At 42.8% G+C, this 18,489-nt stretch overlaps 1 protein-coding gene across 4 annotated transcripts in view; it reads right to left on the bottom strand.

Moving 5' to 3' along the window:
• The window catches only part of HNF4A (hepatocyte nuclear factor 4 alpha), a 64,326-nt gene extending 46,292 nt beyond the window's left edge, over positions 1-18,034 (bottom strand). For 2 of the 4 annotated variants that reach the window (XM_081557063.1, XM_081557065.1), the window contains exons 1-2: positions 17,564-18,034; positions 4,605-4,698 (exon numbers count right to left, since the gene is read on the bottom strand). In XM_081557063.1, coding sequence (XP_081413189.1) covers positions 4,605-4,632 — 28 coding nt within the window. In that variant the 5' untranslated portion in view covers positions 4,633-4,698; positions 17,564-18,034. The remainder of the gene's footprint in view (positions 1-4,604; positions 4,699-17,563) is intronic. The other 2 variants (XM_081557061.1, XM_081557064.1) reach the window with 2 other exon arrangements.
• Positions 18,035-18,489: the final 455 nt, after the last annotated feature.

Raw genomic sequence — 18,489 nt, 5'->3', positions numbered from 1 at the left:
ATAAATGTCAAGAATAAAACAAGGTTGTCCACTGTGGCAGAGGCTGCAAGTTAACTGTCCTGTGTTATATTGCCTCCTTGTCTTCCTTTGTAATAGAACCTTCAATTTTCATTTGAATATAGGGATGCCCCCTCAAAAAAACTTATCTCAAACTTTCCTTAAAGCTAGGGGAGATTATGTGAATATGTTCTGGCTGATGAAGTATAATCAGAAATGTAATGTGGGAACTTCCAGGAAAGTTGTGGGGAAGAGAGACATGTGAAACATGACTTTTACTCCTTTCCCTTCTCTGTCTCTTGCTCCATCTTTCTGCCTGTAACATGGCTGTGTGGTTGGCTCTCTGGCAGCCATTCTGGACCATGAGGATGAAGACCTGATGAAGATGGAAGGAACATGGGCTCCTGAGGACGCTATGGGGAAGAGCCACCACACTAACCTTAAATTGCCTACCTCTGGACTTTCGTAACCTGAGGAATAATCTTCTACTGCTACTTTGTGGCTCAGCTACTCATAGACAAAGTAAACCCTATTTAAATACCCTATTTCTATTTGATATTTTACTAGAGATCCAAGTGATGCAATCAGACAGGAAATTAAAACAAATCTACTAAGAGAATTTAATAAAATTGCTGGATACATTTTCAGTGTGTCAAAAGCACTTGGTTTGTATACACTAATATCAACAAAGAAGATTCAATTTTAAAAAGTATTTATGATAGCAAGAGTAATTATTGCTAGGATTAATCTAACAAAAACCTTTTATGTATTAAAATTATTGAACTTGATTTAAAAAAAATAAAAGCAAACCTATATAAATGTATCATGGTCAGAAGGATTTTTAAAAATTAGTTAAGGGGAACCTCATTAAAATGAAGTCAGAAGGCCAGAAGGGGGAGCTCTCATGTACATACTCTCATACTACAGATCCCACCAGGAAGAGATATACCTTACATTTCTGGAAGGAAGTGACGCTGCTTTACTACAGGAGGAAGAAAGATTTTCCCCTTGTCTGGCAACAGTTTAGTCAATGAGAAACTGTCACAACTCAGCCAATGGAAAGCCACTATACTTCCAATTTCCACTTTCCTCTAATGGACTATTTATAACAGCCCATCCCAACTTCCTCTTCTCCTCTATAGGAAACTTTCTTCTCCTTTGCTTTATGAGACTTCCATGTGGTTTGCCTTAGTTGCATGTCTCAATTGCACTTCTTTGCTGCTCCCAAAGAAACCCATTTTGCTGGTAAAAATAACTGACTAGTTTTATTGTCTTAGGTTAATAGCTTCATTATGCAGAGATGTCAATTCTTCTCGAATTAATCAATAAGTTCAATGTAATTTCAATTAGAAGGCCAAAAGGACAAAGCCCTTTAGCACTGTACATGGAAAATTGCAAACTCTCAAAATATAGTAGTTGCCTTTGTTGAAATCCAGTGGAGACAAATAAGCCATTGGTCTCCAAACTTTGTTCTGTCCTGTTCAGTCTCATCTTAAAATTTATATAAATGAGCAAAGAGAATAGACAAGATCATTTTTTAAAAAAATAATTATAATATGAGGAGAGCATGCTCTATGTAGGGGTCCACAACCTCCAGGCCAAGGACCAGTACCTCCTGTCGGATCAACAGTGGCATTAGATTAGAAATAAAATTCATGATAAACGTAACGCGCTTGAATCATCCTGAAACCATGCCCCCCACCCCAAGTCCATGGAAAAATTGTCTTCTGTGAAACTGGTCACTAGTGCCAAAAAGGTTGGGAACTGCTGCTACGTAAAGCCAGAGCTTCACTGTCCAATAGGATAACCACTAGCCACATGTGGCCACTGAGCATTTGAAATCTCGTTAGTTCAAATTGAGATGTGTTGTACATGTAAAATACGGGCTGTATTTGGAAGACCTAGTACCTGAAAGAAGAAAAATACCTCATTAATTACTTTTGATTGATTAGATAGTTGAAATAATATTTTAGCTATACTGGAGTGAATAAAATATTATTAAATAATTTTAACTATTTTTTTTGGACTTTTAAGAAAAATGAAGTGTTTTGTTTTAGTATAATTGTAGATTCACTTATCTCTCTTTTTTTTCTCATTGTTTGAACGTGACTACTAGAGATAAGTGGAACAGTATAGACAGCCTAGAAATGGAGGAACGTATGTTCAAAAATGAAAGACAAAAACAATGGCACTGTATAACCAACAAGGACCTGCTGTATAGCACAGGTAACTCTGCTCAGTATTCTGCAAAAACCTAAATGGGAAGAGTTTGAAAAAGAATAGATACATACGTTGTACGGCAGAAACCAGCACAACATTGTAAAGCAATTATCCTCCAATTAAAAAATAAATTTAGAAAAGATACATGATGTATAACTGACTCACTTTGCTGTATACCTGAAAGTAACACACATTGATAATCAGCTACACTCCAATATAAAATAAAAACATTTTAAATGCAAAAAAATTAATACTTAAAAAGCAGTGGCATTGCAGAGCAGTCAAGAAAGGATGTCCAAGTCAATAAATGGTCTGAACTAATTGGTTATCCATATGAAGAAAAATATAATGGTATCTCTATTTCATATAGCGCACAAAATCAATTCCTAAGGAATAAAGACCTACGTATAAGAAATGAATTTAAAAATTATAGAAAACATATAGCAGAATATCTTAATGATCTCAAAGCAGTCCAAAAAACCAAAAAAGCACACAGCATAAAGGAAAAGATTAGTAAATGCACTGACTTTATTTATAATTTAACCAAAATTAACTACAACTGTAAACTTCTGTACAACAAAGATACTCGAAAGAGAGTGAAAAGATGAGCGATAGACAGATTAAAGGTAGTTTCCACTAATACAACTGGAAAAAGCATTTGTATCAAGAATTCATAATCCCTTAAAATAGTTAAGACAGATAATGCAATAGGAAAATGGGGAAGGGGTAGAAATAGGTACATTCAAATGGCAAAAGGAACTCTTCCCTCTCCAACCATATGGGAAATGCAAATTCTCATTTTCCATCCATCATCTTTCAGAGTCAGGTGCAGATGAAGATGCAAAGCAACTAAAACTCCTAGCTGCTATGGACCCCAAGTGGTAATTGGTGGGCAAGACTGACCAGTTTATCAACATCTCATCAAAGTAAAGATGCTCATTGCCTGAAATCCAAAAATTCCACTCCTACACATGATCCTAGAGAAAATTTCACCCACAGATATAAGGATGTTCTTTGTAGCATTGCTTAAAATAGTGAAAAACTGGAAACAACTCCATTATCCAAAACTGGAGTAAATATACTTTGGGATGTTCATTTACAGCATTTTCAGTGAGTGCTCTAGTGCTGCCTGTAGATGCATGGGAAGATCCAGAAATAAAAGGAAGTTGCTGAAGGAGATGTACAACATTTGAATAACTTTCCCAGATAGGCAAAATAATGCTATATATATAGTATTGTAGCCATGTAGAGTAAAAGTATTAAAACTTGTCTATGGTACTTCCCTGGTAGTCCAGGGGTTAAGACTCTGTGCTCCCAATACAGGAGCATGGGTTTGATCCCTTGCCAGGGAACTAAAGATCTCCTGTGTGCCAAGCAGTATGGCCAAAAGTAGAAAAGAAAAATCATGCCTAGCAGTGATGCACAGCAAAAGCTGACAGGGGTCAACTCTGTCAACAAGCAAGGGCTCAGGGAGGCATACAGGTTGCGGATGGGGGGGGGAGGGGTTCATATCATTAAAACAAAAAATGAATCTCATGAAAATATGGTCATGTACGTAGGCTTTGACAAAACTGAGTGATGGGTACATCTAGGTTCACAATATTATTCTACATTTTTGCAAGATTAGGAAACATTATAAATTTTTTTAAAGGAGAAAGATAGTGAAAAAAATTAACGATCTTTCAAGGGAATTCCCTGGCAGTCAAGTGGTCAGGATGCTGCGTTCCCATTATAGGGGGCATGGGTTCAGTCCCTGGTTGGGGAACTAAGATCCCACATGCCATGGATCATGGCCAAAAAAAAAAAATTAACTGTCTTTCTATATACCAACAACAATCAGTAATGTGCTTGTTAAAATCATAATATTTAAAATATCAATATATTTTTTTCTTAAATCTAGGAATGTATTAAGCTGTAAAATGTCTCTGTAGTGGGGCAGAGAGAGAGCTTTCTGGGTGTTGATGCTTTCAAGGCGGCTCTGTGATGAATTAACGTGAACACATTGAAGGCTTCTCTTGGAGTGCCCAAGGCATTCATTGTCCTGTGTTAAGGGCTCTGAGATGTTCTCTGATACTGAAATTTATACAGCTTTCTGAGCCAGCCCTGGTGGTTCAGACAGTAAAGAATCTGCCTGCAATGCAGGAGACCCAGGTTCGATCCCTGGGTTGGGAAGATCCCCTGAAAAAGGAAATAGCTGCCCACTCCAGTATTCTTGCTTGGGAAATCCCATGGGCAGAGGAAGCCGGAGGGCTACAGTCCGTGGGGGTCGCAAAGAGTTGGACATGATTGAGTGACTAACACTTCTGAGCTGGTATTTTTTCAAACATCTCAGGACAGAATACTCCCAGTCTGAGTGGTTTCACCTTGGGAAAGGCTGACCTAGTTACCTCTCAGTTTCCTTCCAATCCTCAGCATCGCTGTTCTAACGTTGGCTCTGCCACTGACTTGCCAAATCACCTTTCGTCTTGGGGCTTCAGTTTACTAAAATAGTAAAGGGTGTGTGAAGTTTAGACTTAAGATTCTCTTCCCTGTTCCCAGCTCTAAAACCCCACATTGGAGCCCAGCCTTAGAATGACATTTCCACTTAATTTTATTCCTTTTTGCTCAATTAACTTTTTATGATTTAACTGAAGGAAGTTCATGGAAGAAGAATTACAAAAATGCATAGAAATGAAATAAAAAGGAATTAAATCTATTCCACATACCAACATAGGCCCTTTGCAAAAGGTATGATGATCGCTAGCGTTTATGGAATGTTTGTCCAAAGCATTGTCCTAAAATAGAACTATTCTTATCCTCATTTTATAGAAGGAGAGACTGAGGGTCAGAGTGTAAAGTCATGTGTCCAATGTCACACAGCTTACAGAGCTCGCACCCAAGTCTTCCTAAGTCTCCAGCACAAATTCTCAGCCACTACCAAATAAGACCTCCCCATTGGAAGGGGGTCTTCATCACTGTGAGATTCCTCTTCCTCCTGGCCCCCTAAGTCCTTCCAAATTCTCTCATCTCAGAGGAGTCCTGGGAGGATATTATCTCCTCCAAAAACAAAATCAGAGCTTTCCCTGTAGAAGGCCCCATGTCCCTCCCCCGTATTCAGTCCACCTTATCACTAGAAAAACTATGAATTGCTATAGAGAAGGGGAAAAAAAAGAATCCTCTCTCCTCCCCAATTCTACCCCCCAAATCACAGGATTTGGAGGTAAATTCACAGGCTGCAGAGAGAAGAATGGGTGTGTAATTAAGTTTCAAATTGACTACTGTTCTATGTGCAAGCCTGATAGAGAACACAATGGATGCCCATGGGGGCTGGGAGATGAGATTTCCCAAGTGCAGAATTCTAGAGACAAGTTTCGAGTTCTGGAGCCTGGGTCCCCCCACCCCCACCCCGCCCCCAACAGGCAAGCAACAAGGGTGAGGACACGAGAGAAAACTGGGAGCTGGGGAGAAGAGCCAGCCGGGGACGGTTGGCCTGAACGGGTCTATTCAGAATGGGAAACGGAGGCAGGATGAGTCAGCTGCTCTATTAATACAGCTAGAGCTGTAGTGTCCAACAGAAATGAAATGTGGACCACAAATTACAAATTATAATTATATATGATTGTATATATGCAATAATTATAATTACAAATTGTATGTAGTTTACAATGTTCTAGCAGTCACATTAAAAAAATGGTAAATCTATGAAACAGGGAATTGCGCTCACAAATACTGAGCTGCCCCTTAGTCGTAGCAATCGGGGGGTCCCAAACTCAAGTATCCTCAATGTCCAGTAGAGATTTATGGAGCAGGTAGAGAATAAGCAGATTTCACACTTTCCTATAAGAAAACACAGCAAATATAATGGCTCATGTTTATTAATATAATTTTAATGTAGAGACACTAAGAAATGGTGGGGACTGTGGCAAACTAGTGGAAGCCTGTTAGCTCCAATGACTTTTGTCTCATGGTTATGGGGTTCAGTGTTGCTAGAGTTTCCAAGTTTTTGAAAGAGGCTGGAAGTTGGGGTTTTTAAAGGTTAGCAGTCAACTGAAGTTTTATATAAACACAAAACAAGACTGGGTGGTCTGGATCTCAATCTCTGATCTCCTTTATTTTTGTTTTTTTTCTGATCTCCTTTAAACTTTTGGCCACGTTTTACAGAGGAGGAAACTGAGATTCAGAAGGGTTACATTTTTTCCCCAATGCACAGTAGACACAAAGAACTGGTGCCTTTGAGTCATTCCTGGTACTTCTGCTAATAACCAGCATTGTTTTTTCACTCTTCCTATTGAGAATTTGCTAGGTGCCAGGTTCTGGGCTGACCATCAATACTGTAAAGGAGGTACTGTTTAAGATACCAGATTTAGAGAAGGAAACTAAGGCTCAGAAACGTGGAGTAGATTTCCTAAGATGCCAATGTCAGGCTTGAACCTGGAGGTAGGTTTAATGACAAGACTCTCACTGTGAACCTCAGAGACCGAGGAGACGGTGGTTTTCACCCTGGAGCTGCTTTGAAGGGCCAGGGGATGTGGGGTGGGCAGTATCCTGCAGCCCCACACTTTAAACCGAGGAGGCCTCCTTTGTATGATTCCTGCAAACTGGCTTCCAGTAAGATTTTGCTTAAAGAAAGAATGCTGCTGCCTTTTTTTTTTTTTTTTTTGAAGCTTGAAAACCACCGACCAGCCCACAGTCTCTTATTTACAGGAGAGGAAACCGAGGCCCAAAGGTGGCAAGTGTCTGAGGCCCTTCTGCAAGTCAGGACCAGAGCCACCACCAGAACAGGGTTCCGGTGGCCAGGCCCTGCCCGGGAAACTGCCCACAGGGTGTGCCAGGGCCTCCCTCCCACTTCTCCCGGCTCTGCCCAGGGAAGGGCCAACTGCTCTGTGTCCCACCACCTCCTCTGACTTTCCTTGTGCCTGTTTGGGTAACTTTTTGACCTGTTCCTTCACACAAGCTCTCCCTGAGGCGTGGTTGCCTCTATTGCTTGTCCCAGGGAATCCTGGGGCCTTGGCTGTGTGACGGCCCTGGCTTGGCTGGTCCAGTGGCAGACAGTTGTCAAACAGGCGGCTGTCTGGGCGGAGGGGGACTGTTTACCCAAGGCTGGGCCCAGGCAGGGTCTTGCAGCTTCCTAGCCCATCTGGCCCCTCAGCACACTGACTCAGCTGTCCCCTTCTGACTCTGTTCATTCCACAAATATTTATGGAGCGCCTACTGTGTGCCAAGCGCTGTTCTACATGCTGAGGACGTAGCAAGGCACCCAGATTCCCTGTCCTGATGGAACTTCCATTGTAGTGGAGGAGACGGATGATAGAGCAGTGAATCCACAATTCCAGGGCTGTAGAGGATAACAAGATTGATAATGATGACTGCAGGAGGGGCCGTCTGAGATGGGGTGGTCAAGGAAGGCCACTCTGAGTAGGGGACATTGAGCTAAGAACCACACTTGGCCATCCAGGGAATTAAGAACCACCTTCCAATGTAGGGGACCTGGGTTCGATCCTTGGTTGGGAAACTAAGATTCCACATGCCTCAGGGCAACTAAGTGCCATGAAAAGAGAAGCCTGCATGCGCTGAATCTAAAGTCCATGTGCCACAACAAAGATCTTGCCCCGCTGGGGGGAAAAAAAACCAAACAAGGAGAAGACATCAGTTATGGGCAGATCTGGAGAAAGGGTGTTCCTGGCAGTTGTTGCTGCTGTCATGTAGTCACCAAGTCGTGTCTGACTCTTTGTGACCCCACGGACTGTAGCCCACCAGACTCCTCTGTCCATGGGATTTCTCAGGCAAGAATCCTGAAGTGGGTTGCGATTCCCTTCTCTAGGGGACCTTCCCGATCTGGGGATGGAACCCATGACTCCTATGTGGCAGATGGATTCTTTACCACTGAGCCCACCTGGGAAGCCCTGGCAGAAGGAACAGCAAGTACAAAGGCCCTGGGGCAGGAATGTGCTTGGTGTGACTGAAGGATCCTAGGAGGGCTCAAGGGGGCTGAAGTGGAGGGAGCAAAGGGGAGAAAGACAGAAGAGGCCAACAGGAGGGCAGATGGCTTCTAGGGGGCCCTTTAGGTGAGAGAAAAACGCTCAGCTTTTCTTTTCAGCGTGACACAAAACAATTGGAAGGTGTTCAGCAGAGATTTTAAGTGCAGTTGGGTCATGAACTTCTAACTTTAACTCGGCCTTTTCCTTCTGTGACTTTCTATCCCAGGACTCTTGTTTTCAAGTACAGTTGAGGGTGTTTGAAATAGTGTTTAATTATTCCCTTTTCCTCTTTAATTTAAAAATTGTTCTGGGACTTTCCTGACAGTCCAGTGGTTAAGATTCGACGCTTCTGCTGCAGGTGGCATGGGTTTGAACTCTCGTTGGGGAATGAAGATCTCACATGCAGCATGGCCCAGCCAAAAAAAAAAAAAATTTTTTTTAAATTAAATTTTAAAATAGTTTCAAAAAATTTATTAACGCAGTATAGGTACACAATTGAAAATATCAAATACTTCTAAAAAGTATTTGATATAAATAGCATCAGTTACCCACCCACTCTTTCCTGAACCTGATACCCACAGCTCAAGGGCAACCACTTGCAACTATTGGGTTGGCCAAAAAGTCCAGATTTTCCTGTAAGATGTCATGGAAAAACCTGAACGAATTTTTTGGCCAACACAATATTTTGGCTCGGTTTTCCCTGCTCCTGGTATTTTCCTTTGTATTTCTAAATATCGTGGCTATACTTCTTGATTTTTCACTCCCAGATGTTGTGGATTAATTTGCTAATAGTAAAGATGCTATAAACTATTTCCCAGTTTGGAGGTAAGTTAATATGCATTGTTTCATTTGCCAGGCCTGGCATGCTTCGGTCCATGGGGTCGCAGAGTTGGACACGACTTGGCAACTGAACAACAACTACCCATGATTACTACTATTCACAACTGATGGAGTCATATATGAACAAAGGCCTTTCCATGCAATATCTAAATTAATCTTTATAATAACACTGAAAGGTTGGTGTCGGCCAACTTAATAATGTTACTAACACTTAAATCCACTGGAATTGGTTGCAGTTTGCAGAAGACCCTTGGACTCACCCCCTGATCTACAGAGGTGCCCTGAGAGGTAAGCAGAAACAGACTTGGAGGCCAGAATGACAAAGGAAATTCTACCTATCACAGTAGGATAGTTAAAATAAAATCCATCTTCCAAACAAGGAAGGAACCTGGGTCCCTGTATGAAAGAGATAAATTCTTCTATATGACATTTTGGTTTTGTTTATTATACCAGCTGGTATTGTCTTTACTAATGTAATGCCCGGGTTTGAATCCTAGCTCTGCCTCTTGATAGTCTGGGTGGGTAGGTTATTTAACCTCTTTGAGCCTTGGTTACCTCTTCTGAGAAATGGGTATGATGACAGTACCTATTCAGTGGGCGGATGTAAGGATTAAAGGAAGTAATTTTTATGAAGTGTTTAAAACAGTGCCTGGTCCATCCTAAGTATTATATGTGAGATAAAATAATCTACAAAGCTCTACTGTATAGCACAAGGAATTCTACTCAATACTCTATAATATCCTATAATATATTTGTACATATAACTGAATCTGTTTGTGCTACACCTGAAACTAACACAATGTTGTAAGTCAACTATACTCTAGTATAAAATAAAAATTTTTAAAAGAGAGAGAAAAAATAAACCAGAGCTAGAGAATGAACAGACCAGGACCCATATCCAGGCCTTCTGATACCAAGTTCAGTATTTGACCCCAAAGCCCCAAACATTTTCATTCCTTTTATGATTTTTATTATACCTGCCCATCACATCTATTTTATTTATCTATAATTATTTACTTGATAATTTTCTTTCTTTTGAAGATGTACATTAATCTTTTAAATAATATTTTATAGCAGTGTTTTACTATGCCAGTTATACATTTTTCTAACATGCAGTAAAATTAATAAAATCTAAAAGCGTTAGTCCATGTACTGCCCAAAATCAGCCCCTGTTCCCTGTGGGGACATTTAAGGAAAAAATATGCTATTTTTAGATCTATAAAGAACATTTGGGAACATTCTGTCCAGTGGCTTTAAACCCTTTTGACCATGACCCTTAGTAAGTAACACATTTTACATCACATACTTTATATACAGTGGCAATAAAGGCGGTAGTCAAAACACAGACTCTGGAGTCCGCCTGCCTGGGCTGGAACCTCAATCAACATCACCTCTTAAGACATCTGTCACTTTCGCTGAGTGACTCAACCTCTCTGTGCCTCCATTTACTCATCTATAACAGGGGAAGGACAATAAAAGCCCCTCCCTCACAGAGTTATTGTGAAGATAAGGCGTTAACATGTGGAAAGCCCTGGTATGTGATCTATGAATGGTTGTATTATCATGACCACACGTGCATATCCATAAGCATGTAGAAAAGAACAAAAGTTTCACACATACAAAATCTCCTATACATGAGATGCGCTAGGGTGTTTTCTATTCTATTTTTACTTCATTTTAAAAAAAGTAGTCATCCTTGTTAAATTTCATTAATCTCTTTATTATTCATGCTCTTTGCTGTGTGAACAATATACTTCAGTAAACATATTTTTAAATAGTACACTTTTACTCAGAGAAAAAGTAAGAAATGAAAATGAGAGAAGTCAGTTAATTATGTGAACATTAAAGGTCTGAAATTACTGTATCCTGCACAGCGAGGGTGTATGAACAGATTCGGTGTCTCTAATAGCATAGATATTGCTGGCCTGTAATTTCTTTAAAAAACACATGTACACCTATGGCAGATTCATGTCAATGTATAGCAAAACCAATACAATATTGTAAAGTTAAAAAATAGATAAATAAACTAATTTAAAAAAAATTTTTTTTATTTTTTGCAGTTTAATATTGAAATAATCAATTCTAATAAACATGAAATATTAGATACATAAAATTCATCTTATAAATACTTTAGGATTTTAAATATCACAGAACAAAAAGGTTTTGTAGGATTTTAAAGGGCATATTTTATATTCAAATTCCAAAAATCATCTGAACATTTCTTTCTAAACTACGAATAGATTTGTTCTCCTCATCCATAATTTCTAATAAAGACTATTGAATTGTACTCTAGGAGTTATGCATGTGGGGCTTCCCAAGTGGCACAGTGGTAAAGAATCTGCCTGCCAAAGCAAGAGACACAGAAGACTTGGGTTTGATCCCTGGATGGGGAAGATGCCCTGGAGGAGAGAATGGCTACCCACTTCAGTATTCTTGCCTAGAGGGTTCCATGGACAGAGGGGCCTGGCGAGCTACAGTCCATGGGGTCACTAAGAGTCGGATATGACTGGGTACGCATTCCCGAATCTTTTTAGGAACAAGAAAAATCATTTATGAAACAATCAGAAAAATCCCAAGATACTGTGGATAAAGGGTGGAATTAGCTGCAGTAAAATGTTAAGTAAAATCAGTGCTGTGTATGGCCAGGTTCTGGGTCTGGGTCTGGGTCTGTGTATCTGCTGTGTATCTGCTGTGTATCTCTCCTCCCAACTGACTCCTGCTAAACCTTTAGGTTTCAGCTTAGATCTCAGTTCCCTCCTCCAGGGTCAAGAGGCCCATGACGCCTTCCCCTCTTCCTAAGCCCCTTGTGCTCCCATGGTGCCCTATTCACCCCTGTTATGGCACTCTGTTTTCGATTGCTGCTGGTCCATCTGTTTACTACCCCCCACACACAATTTGGACACTCCCCAAGATCTGAAGCCACACTTTACAGTCTCCTGCATTCCCTCTGTGCTTAGCAGAATGCCTTGCATACCATAACCCCGAGGAGTCATTTGTTGAAGGAATGAACGAGTGAGCAGGAGCCTTCTGGATGGAGACAGAATGCTCTCTGGGTATCCATATCCTCTCTTTATAAAAGGGGACAAAACAAGGCCATGGTTTCCAAACTCTAGCTGACCCAACACCCAAAATCACTTAAGGAACTTAACAAAAATTTAAAGGCTCTTGGAACTCTTTCCAGAAGATTCTGGTTTACCAGGTCTGAAATGGAGCCCCAAGGTGTCAGCTTAAGTAATTTTCCCAGGGGCTTCCCTGGGTGGTTCCACTGCAGGGGGCACGAGTTCAATCCCTGGTCAGGGAATTAAGGTCCCTTTGGCCGCACTGCACAGCAAAGAAAAAGAAAAGAAAGTTTCCCATAAGCAGGAAGATTTGTAAACCATTGAACCAGAGGGGCTGAAATCAAATTGAGGTGGGACAGGAAGATAACACGGGGAGAAAAGCAGGAAGGGAGGGGAGACTATATTTAGGGAATGAAGGGTGGAAACAGCCATGCCTGGTATCAGATAGAGTCCTGCAGCCAACCAGCATCTGGGGTTCTACCCAACTTTGGGCTCATTAACCATTCAGGGAGACAAAGCATTTTATAGTTTATGATACCTTTGCTTCTTCACGAGCTCATGGAGTCTTCACAACAACCAAAGTTCACTTGGTTGATAAAGAAATTGATGATTAGAGAGCTGGGCAAAGTGTCTGGCATCACACAGCTTTAAGTGGGAGAGCCCACTTAACCAAATGTTGTCTCCTCTGACAAGAGCTTCTAATCTAGCCTGAGACCAATGCCATTAGTCAAAGGAACTAGGCCTATGTCCCCAGGAAAAATCAGACAGGTTCATCTGACACTTGGGAACTGATATACTGCCCTGAAGGAGGATTAGTGACCAGTGGCCAGTCACTGTTGGTCTCTTTACTTACAGATACTGCTACCCCAACGCAGCCCACCTTGTCCATCCATATATCCATCTATCTTTTCATCTACCCACTCACCCATCACCTCCTTCATCCATCCATCCATGCACATTTCTAGTTATTTATTCATTTACTTACCATATCCACCCACATATCTCTCCATTCTTTCCATTCATCCACCATCCACCATACCCATTTATCCATCCATCACATTTATTCATTATTCCATCCATCCACCTACCCACTTGGCCATATTCCCTGTTATTTATTCATTTGTCCCATTCATTCATCTGTCTCTCCATATTATGCCCATCCATCCATCTATCCATTCACTAGCCCATCACATTAGTTCATCAAAGCATCTACCTATCTACCCATCCAGGTATCCATTTATTCATTTATCCATTCATTCATCCACCTTCTCATTCATTCATTCATTCATTAAGTAAACGTCTGTCATAATCTACACGGGGCCCGGTCCTGTGGTAACCTGGGGTATAACAAGAAGATCAGACAAATACAGACCTGGCCCTCGAGGAGATTTGAGATGCTTAGAAGAATGACAAAGTCCCAAAGGGCCAAAATAAATCATTAAGGGAAGCCTGCTGAAAGCAAAACAAGGGTAGGAAAATAATGAAGCCAGGAGTGAGGTTAGCACAGAGACATAGCATCTTATCCTCACAGTTGCTAAGGGCAGCCCCAAATTTGGCGCTGAGCTAGATGCTGATACCCAAAACAAATACTACCACACGAGTCACAGTACACTCATCTCTGGCAGATCCGACTCAGCTGCTATTCCTGCTTCCTTGTAACAGTGGTGTTACATGTGCCCAGGACACATTTGGAAATGGCAGGAGACATTTTTTGTTGGCACAACTGACAGGCAGTATGCTACTAGCATCTAGTGAGTTGAAGCCAGAAAGCTGCTAAACATCCTACAGTGCAAAAGCCAGTCTCTTTACAACAAAGAATTATCCAAGCCAAAATATCAGTAGTGTCGAAGCTGAAAAACCCATTACAAGGGAACTCCAATTTGGTTTGCAGCAGCATTGTGTCAGACCCCAAGAAAAGACCATAGTTGGTCTAAGCCTGTGTTGGCTTTCTCATTTCTTTCCACTAGATACTTCCCAACTTTCTTTGAACTAAGGAAGTCTGCTGGGAGATTTTCGGGAAATTTTTGCCTTGGGGGAAAATTGGGATTCAAGGAAAACCTCTTCCAGCTTCAGACAGACCCCTTCCAGCTTAAGTGCAGACATAATGTCTGATGCTGTGATAGCCACCTTGGGTCTATAATGGGACAAACCAAGAACCAAAAGTCAACTGTGAGGAAGGCAGGGAAGAGGGAAGGGAGGAGCATGGACCTGGTTGACATTGCTGACCATTGTCCTAGGGTTGTTTCTTAGATTCTCCATAAGTTCATTTATCCAACAAATGATTACTTGTGCGTGCGTGCATGCGTGCTAAGTCGCTTCAGTTGTGTCCGGCTCTTTGTGACCCCATGGACTGTAGCCCGCCAGGCTCCTCTGTCCGTGGGATTCTCCAGGCAAGAATGCTGGAGTGGGTTGCCATGCCCTTCTCCAGGGATCTTCCTGACCCAGGGATCGAACCCGCGTCTGCTGAGGCTCCTGCATTGCAGGCGGATTCTTAAATGCTAAGCCATCGGGGAAGCCCAATTGATTACTTACTGAGCATTTATTCTGTGCCAGTCACCATGTGAGACAGGCAAGGCTGAACAAAGCACTGAAGTCCATGGCCTCATGGAGTTTATAGTCTAGTGGGGGAGACAGATGCCACAGTGCACACAGTGACTTGATCAGTGATGAGAACTACAAAACAGAATCCAGTGTGCTGTGGGATGCATTTTAAGACCAGGGAAGGGTCAAGTTCGCTTAGGACCACCACACCAAAGACAGTTCATTAAAGACTCTCCTACTGGGACTTTCCTGGTGGTCCAGTGGTTAAGAATTCACCTGCCAATGCAAGGGACATGAGTTCAATCCTTGGTCCAGGAAGATTCCACACACCTAGGAGTAACTAAGCCACAAGGACTGAAGCCTGCATTCCACAACAAGAGAAGCCACCTCACTGAGAAGATTGCACATTGCAACAAAGAGTAGCCCCTGCTTGCTGCAACTAGAGAAAGCCCACACACAGCAAAGAAGACCCAGCATAGCCAAAAATAAGTAAATAAAATTGGGGGGAAAAAAAGACTATCTTTAGCCTACCGAGGTTCAAAAATGTAAGACAGCATTTGGGATTGATTCCACGCTTACTCTGGGTCAGGCGCTATTCTAAGCACTTGTAGATTCATTCATTCATGTGCTCCTAACCACAGCCTTGCCCTCCATCACCTCTCCCAAGGCTCTGCTGTGAACAATGTTGCTTACCCAGCAACTTACCTTTGTGATTGCAACCTTTAGAGACTATTATTATCCCCAGTGGAGAATTTCAAAAGAAAGGATTTTATTCAAAGTACTTTTTTGTTTTTAAAATCAGTAAGTGCATCTTTCCCAGAGCCTCACCGCAGACTGCCCTCATTTATTTCACAAATGAAATGTCTGAGACTCAGAAAAAGGTAGGTTACACAGCTTGGGGAGGTGGGGGGGGAGGCAGATCCAGAATCTAACCCAGATTTATTTTATCTAAAAAGCAAGGTCTTTTGGTCAATGTCACACACACACACAAATACACACATCAGCAAATGCCTGGTCTTTTGCAGGACAGCAGTGTTCTCTTGTTGATGCATGCTGCAAACCTGGACATGGGAGCCCTCGTTTCTCTGCCCAGCCATACCTGTAGCTGAGCCAAGAGAGGTCAGTACAGATGGACATCAGGTCTAGAGTCAGATGATTTTTTTAAAACAATCCTAAACATTAGTTTTCTCTTCTATCCTTAGAGATAATAGTGTTATTTATCTGAGACAAGTGTTTTGAGAATTAAGTGCAGTAATAAGAATAGACCATCCATCCATCCATTCATCCATCCATCCATCCATTCCTGTCTGACCATTTGGGAGAGAAGAGTCTTCCTCCAGCCAAGGGATCAGCCAGGTCTCACAATTGTGTTTTAACCTTGGATGAAGCCCCTCAGGCATGCCCAGCCCTTTAGCTATGCAATCTCCTCTAGCCACCACCCCCTGCGAGATAGGTCTTGTTCTCTCCATTTTACAGATGAGGAAATAGATTGAAAGATGGGAAGTCACTTGCCCAAGGTCACACAGCCCTGTGGGATAGGTCCCCAGGAGGTTTTTTTGGTCCCTCAGCCTCAGCTATTTCCACTGCATCTCATACTCCTGCTGGATGGTGGGTCAAAGGGAGAAGATTCCCTTGGACCAGGCAAGAGAACAGTCCCTGATTCCTTGAGGCCATCTTCTCTCAGCTCATGATGATATCAAGTAACACTGACTGTCCTTAGGATGTGCGAGGAGCCGAGGGCTTAGCGGGAGGGCTCACACCCTCACCTTCCTTTAGACCTGCAGGAAGTCCCTAAAACACCCTCTGTCTACTTCAGAGAGAAGGCAGCCAAGGCCCAGAAATGATGAGCAGTTGTATAAAGTCACGGAACAAGAGCCAAGATCTACTGGATTTTCAGAGGCCAAGCTCTGCATATGCATGTGATTGAATCAGTTTATAAAATTCACCTACTTTTTGAAAATCCAAAATGTGCAAAAAAGTAAAAACAAACATTTACCTGAACTTCCCTCCTCCGAAACAAAGCTCTGTTACCGGTTTCTTTGTATCCTTTCGCTAATTTTCTACACAAACACAGACGTGTGGATACATACATATGCATATATCTGTTCTGTTATCAGAAATGTAATATGCTATAAGCTCTTCAGCTTACTTTTTTTTCCCCACACACAATGCACTTGGAGGTCCTTCCCTATCTGTACACAAATCTGAGTGTTGTTTTTTTTTCAGTTCAACAACGGGATAATAGTCCATCTCAAGAGGCATCGTGCTTTATTTACCTATCCGCTACTGCCGGACATTTGGGGTTACCGCCAATTTTGGAGTTATACCCGAAACATCGAAGCCCCCTGCCTTTCACCGTCAGCGGACACACTCTTCCCTTACCCTGCATCTAATTTATACACTTACAGCAAAGATGGTTTTCGTTTTCCAGTGCCCCGCTCTAGGCGTTGCTTTCTATGGCTTTCCCTTGCAGAATGATCCAGAGCTGATGGCCCTCGGGGCCAGCCAACTCTCTCTTTGGGTCGCATCCCACCTAGACCCGGAAGCCAGCTCGGAAACCGACGCCCCGCAAGCCTCTCTGCGGGCTTCAAAGTGGGGACGATGCTTCAACCCCATGTTTAGTGGAATTTCAGAAATTCCAGGGTGCATCCCCAGGAAGGCAGTCTCTCTGGGCGGACTAACTGAGCCGAGCCCCTTCCCCGGGGCTCCCGCGGCCCCTCCGAGCGCTTCCCATACTTGGATCCGCCAGGTCCCAGTTTAGGAGTTTAGTCAAGAGGTCACTCGCCTCCCGGGGGCTTCTTGCCATTCTGGAGAAGCCCTTAAGGATCTTGGGGGCCCTAGGAAACACACGGAGGGCCATCCCATGCTCTCCCAAACTTAACGGTGGTCCCACCACGTCCAGTCTTCCCTAAGCCCCACTAACCCCACTAAGCTACTGACCCCACTCACCATAGGGGCTTTCCACCGGAGCCCCGAGGGGCGCGTTCACGCTGACCATGGCCGAGCCCACCCAGGCGGAGACCCGGGGGCATGGAGGAGCCGGGGCCCCAGGCACACAGCGGCAGTCGCAGGAGCCAGTCCACCAGGAAGGCAGTGAGTGCAGCCAGCTGCCACCGCCCGGTTATCTTATTGATTCTTCTAATCACCCAAGGTGGGTGGATACGTTAAAGAGTAACCAGTCACTTAGGGAACCTGCGGCTGGGGACTGTCATTGTTGCCATGACAACGACAACCTGGCCAGACCAGAGGTCCACTAGGGCCCCAGTCTTGCCCTTTGGGGTTGGGAGGCTCTTGAAGCCAGAATATGGGGGATACCAGCCCCTTCACCCCCAACTTAAAGGAAAGGACTGACCAGGAGGGGATGAGGAGGTGAGAGTCCAACCTGGGTTGGGTTTTATGGCTCCAAACAATGGGTGTGGCATGAGGCCGGAGGGAGGGGTAGAGAAGAAAAGGAGGAAGCTGGGGGGAGTGTATTTATTGAGCACCTACTGGATGCTGAAAGTTGCATACAAGCATTGCCACATTTAAATTAAAACTTAGGATGAGGAAATTGAGGCTCAGGAAAAAGTTATTTGCCTGGAGTCTCCCAGCTGGTACAAAGAAAAGTTAGAATGACAACCCATGATCTCTCCATTATCTAACGTAGATTTTTTGAGTGCCTACTGTATACTGAGCTCTGTGCTAGACTCCAGTGATATAGAAATGAGCAAAGAGACATCATCCCTGAACCCATGGAATTGTGGACTAATGGAGGAGATGGGCATCAATTAGATAACATTAAAGATACTATTCAGGGACTTCCCTGGTTGTCCAGTGGTGAAGACTCCACATTCCCAATGCAAGGTGCCTGAGTTCAATCCCAGGTCAGGGAACTA

This window comes from Giraffa tippelskirchi, chromosome 13, assembly GCF_054371585.1.
Source record: "Giraffa tippelskirchi isolate mGirTip1 chromosome 13, T2T-mGirTip1v1.2.pri, whole genome shotgun sequence".
Lineage (NCBI taxonomy): Eukaryota > Metazoa > Chordata > Mammalia > Artiodactyla > Giraffidae > Giraffa > Giraffa tippelskirchi.
Note: the sequence above shows the minus strand (reverse complement) of the source record. Positions and strands in the feature narration are given on the sequence as shown.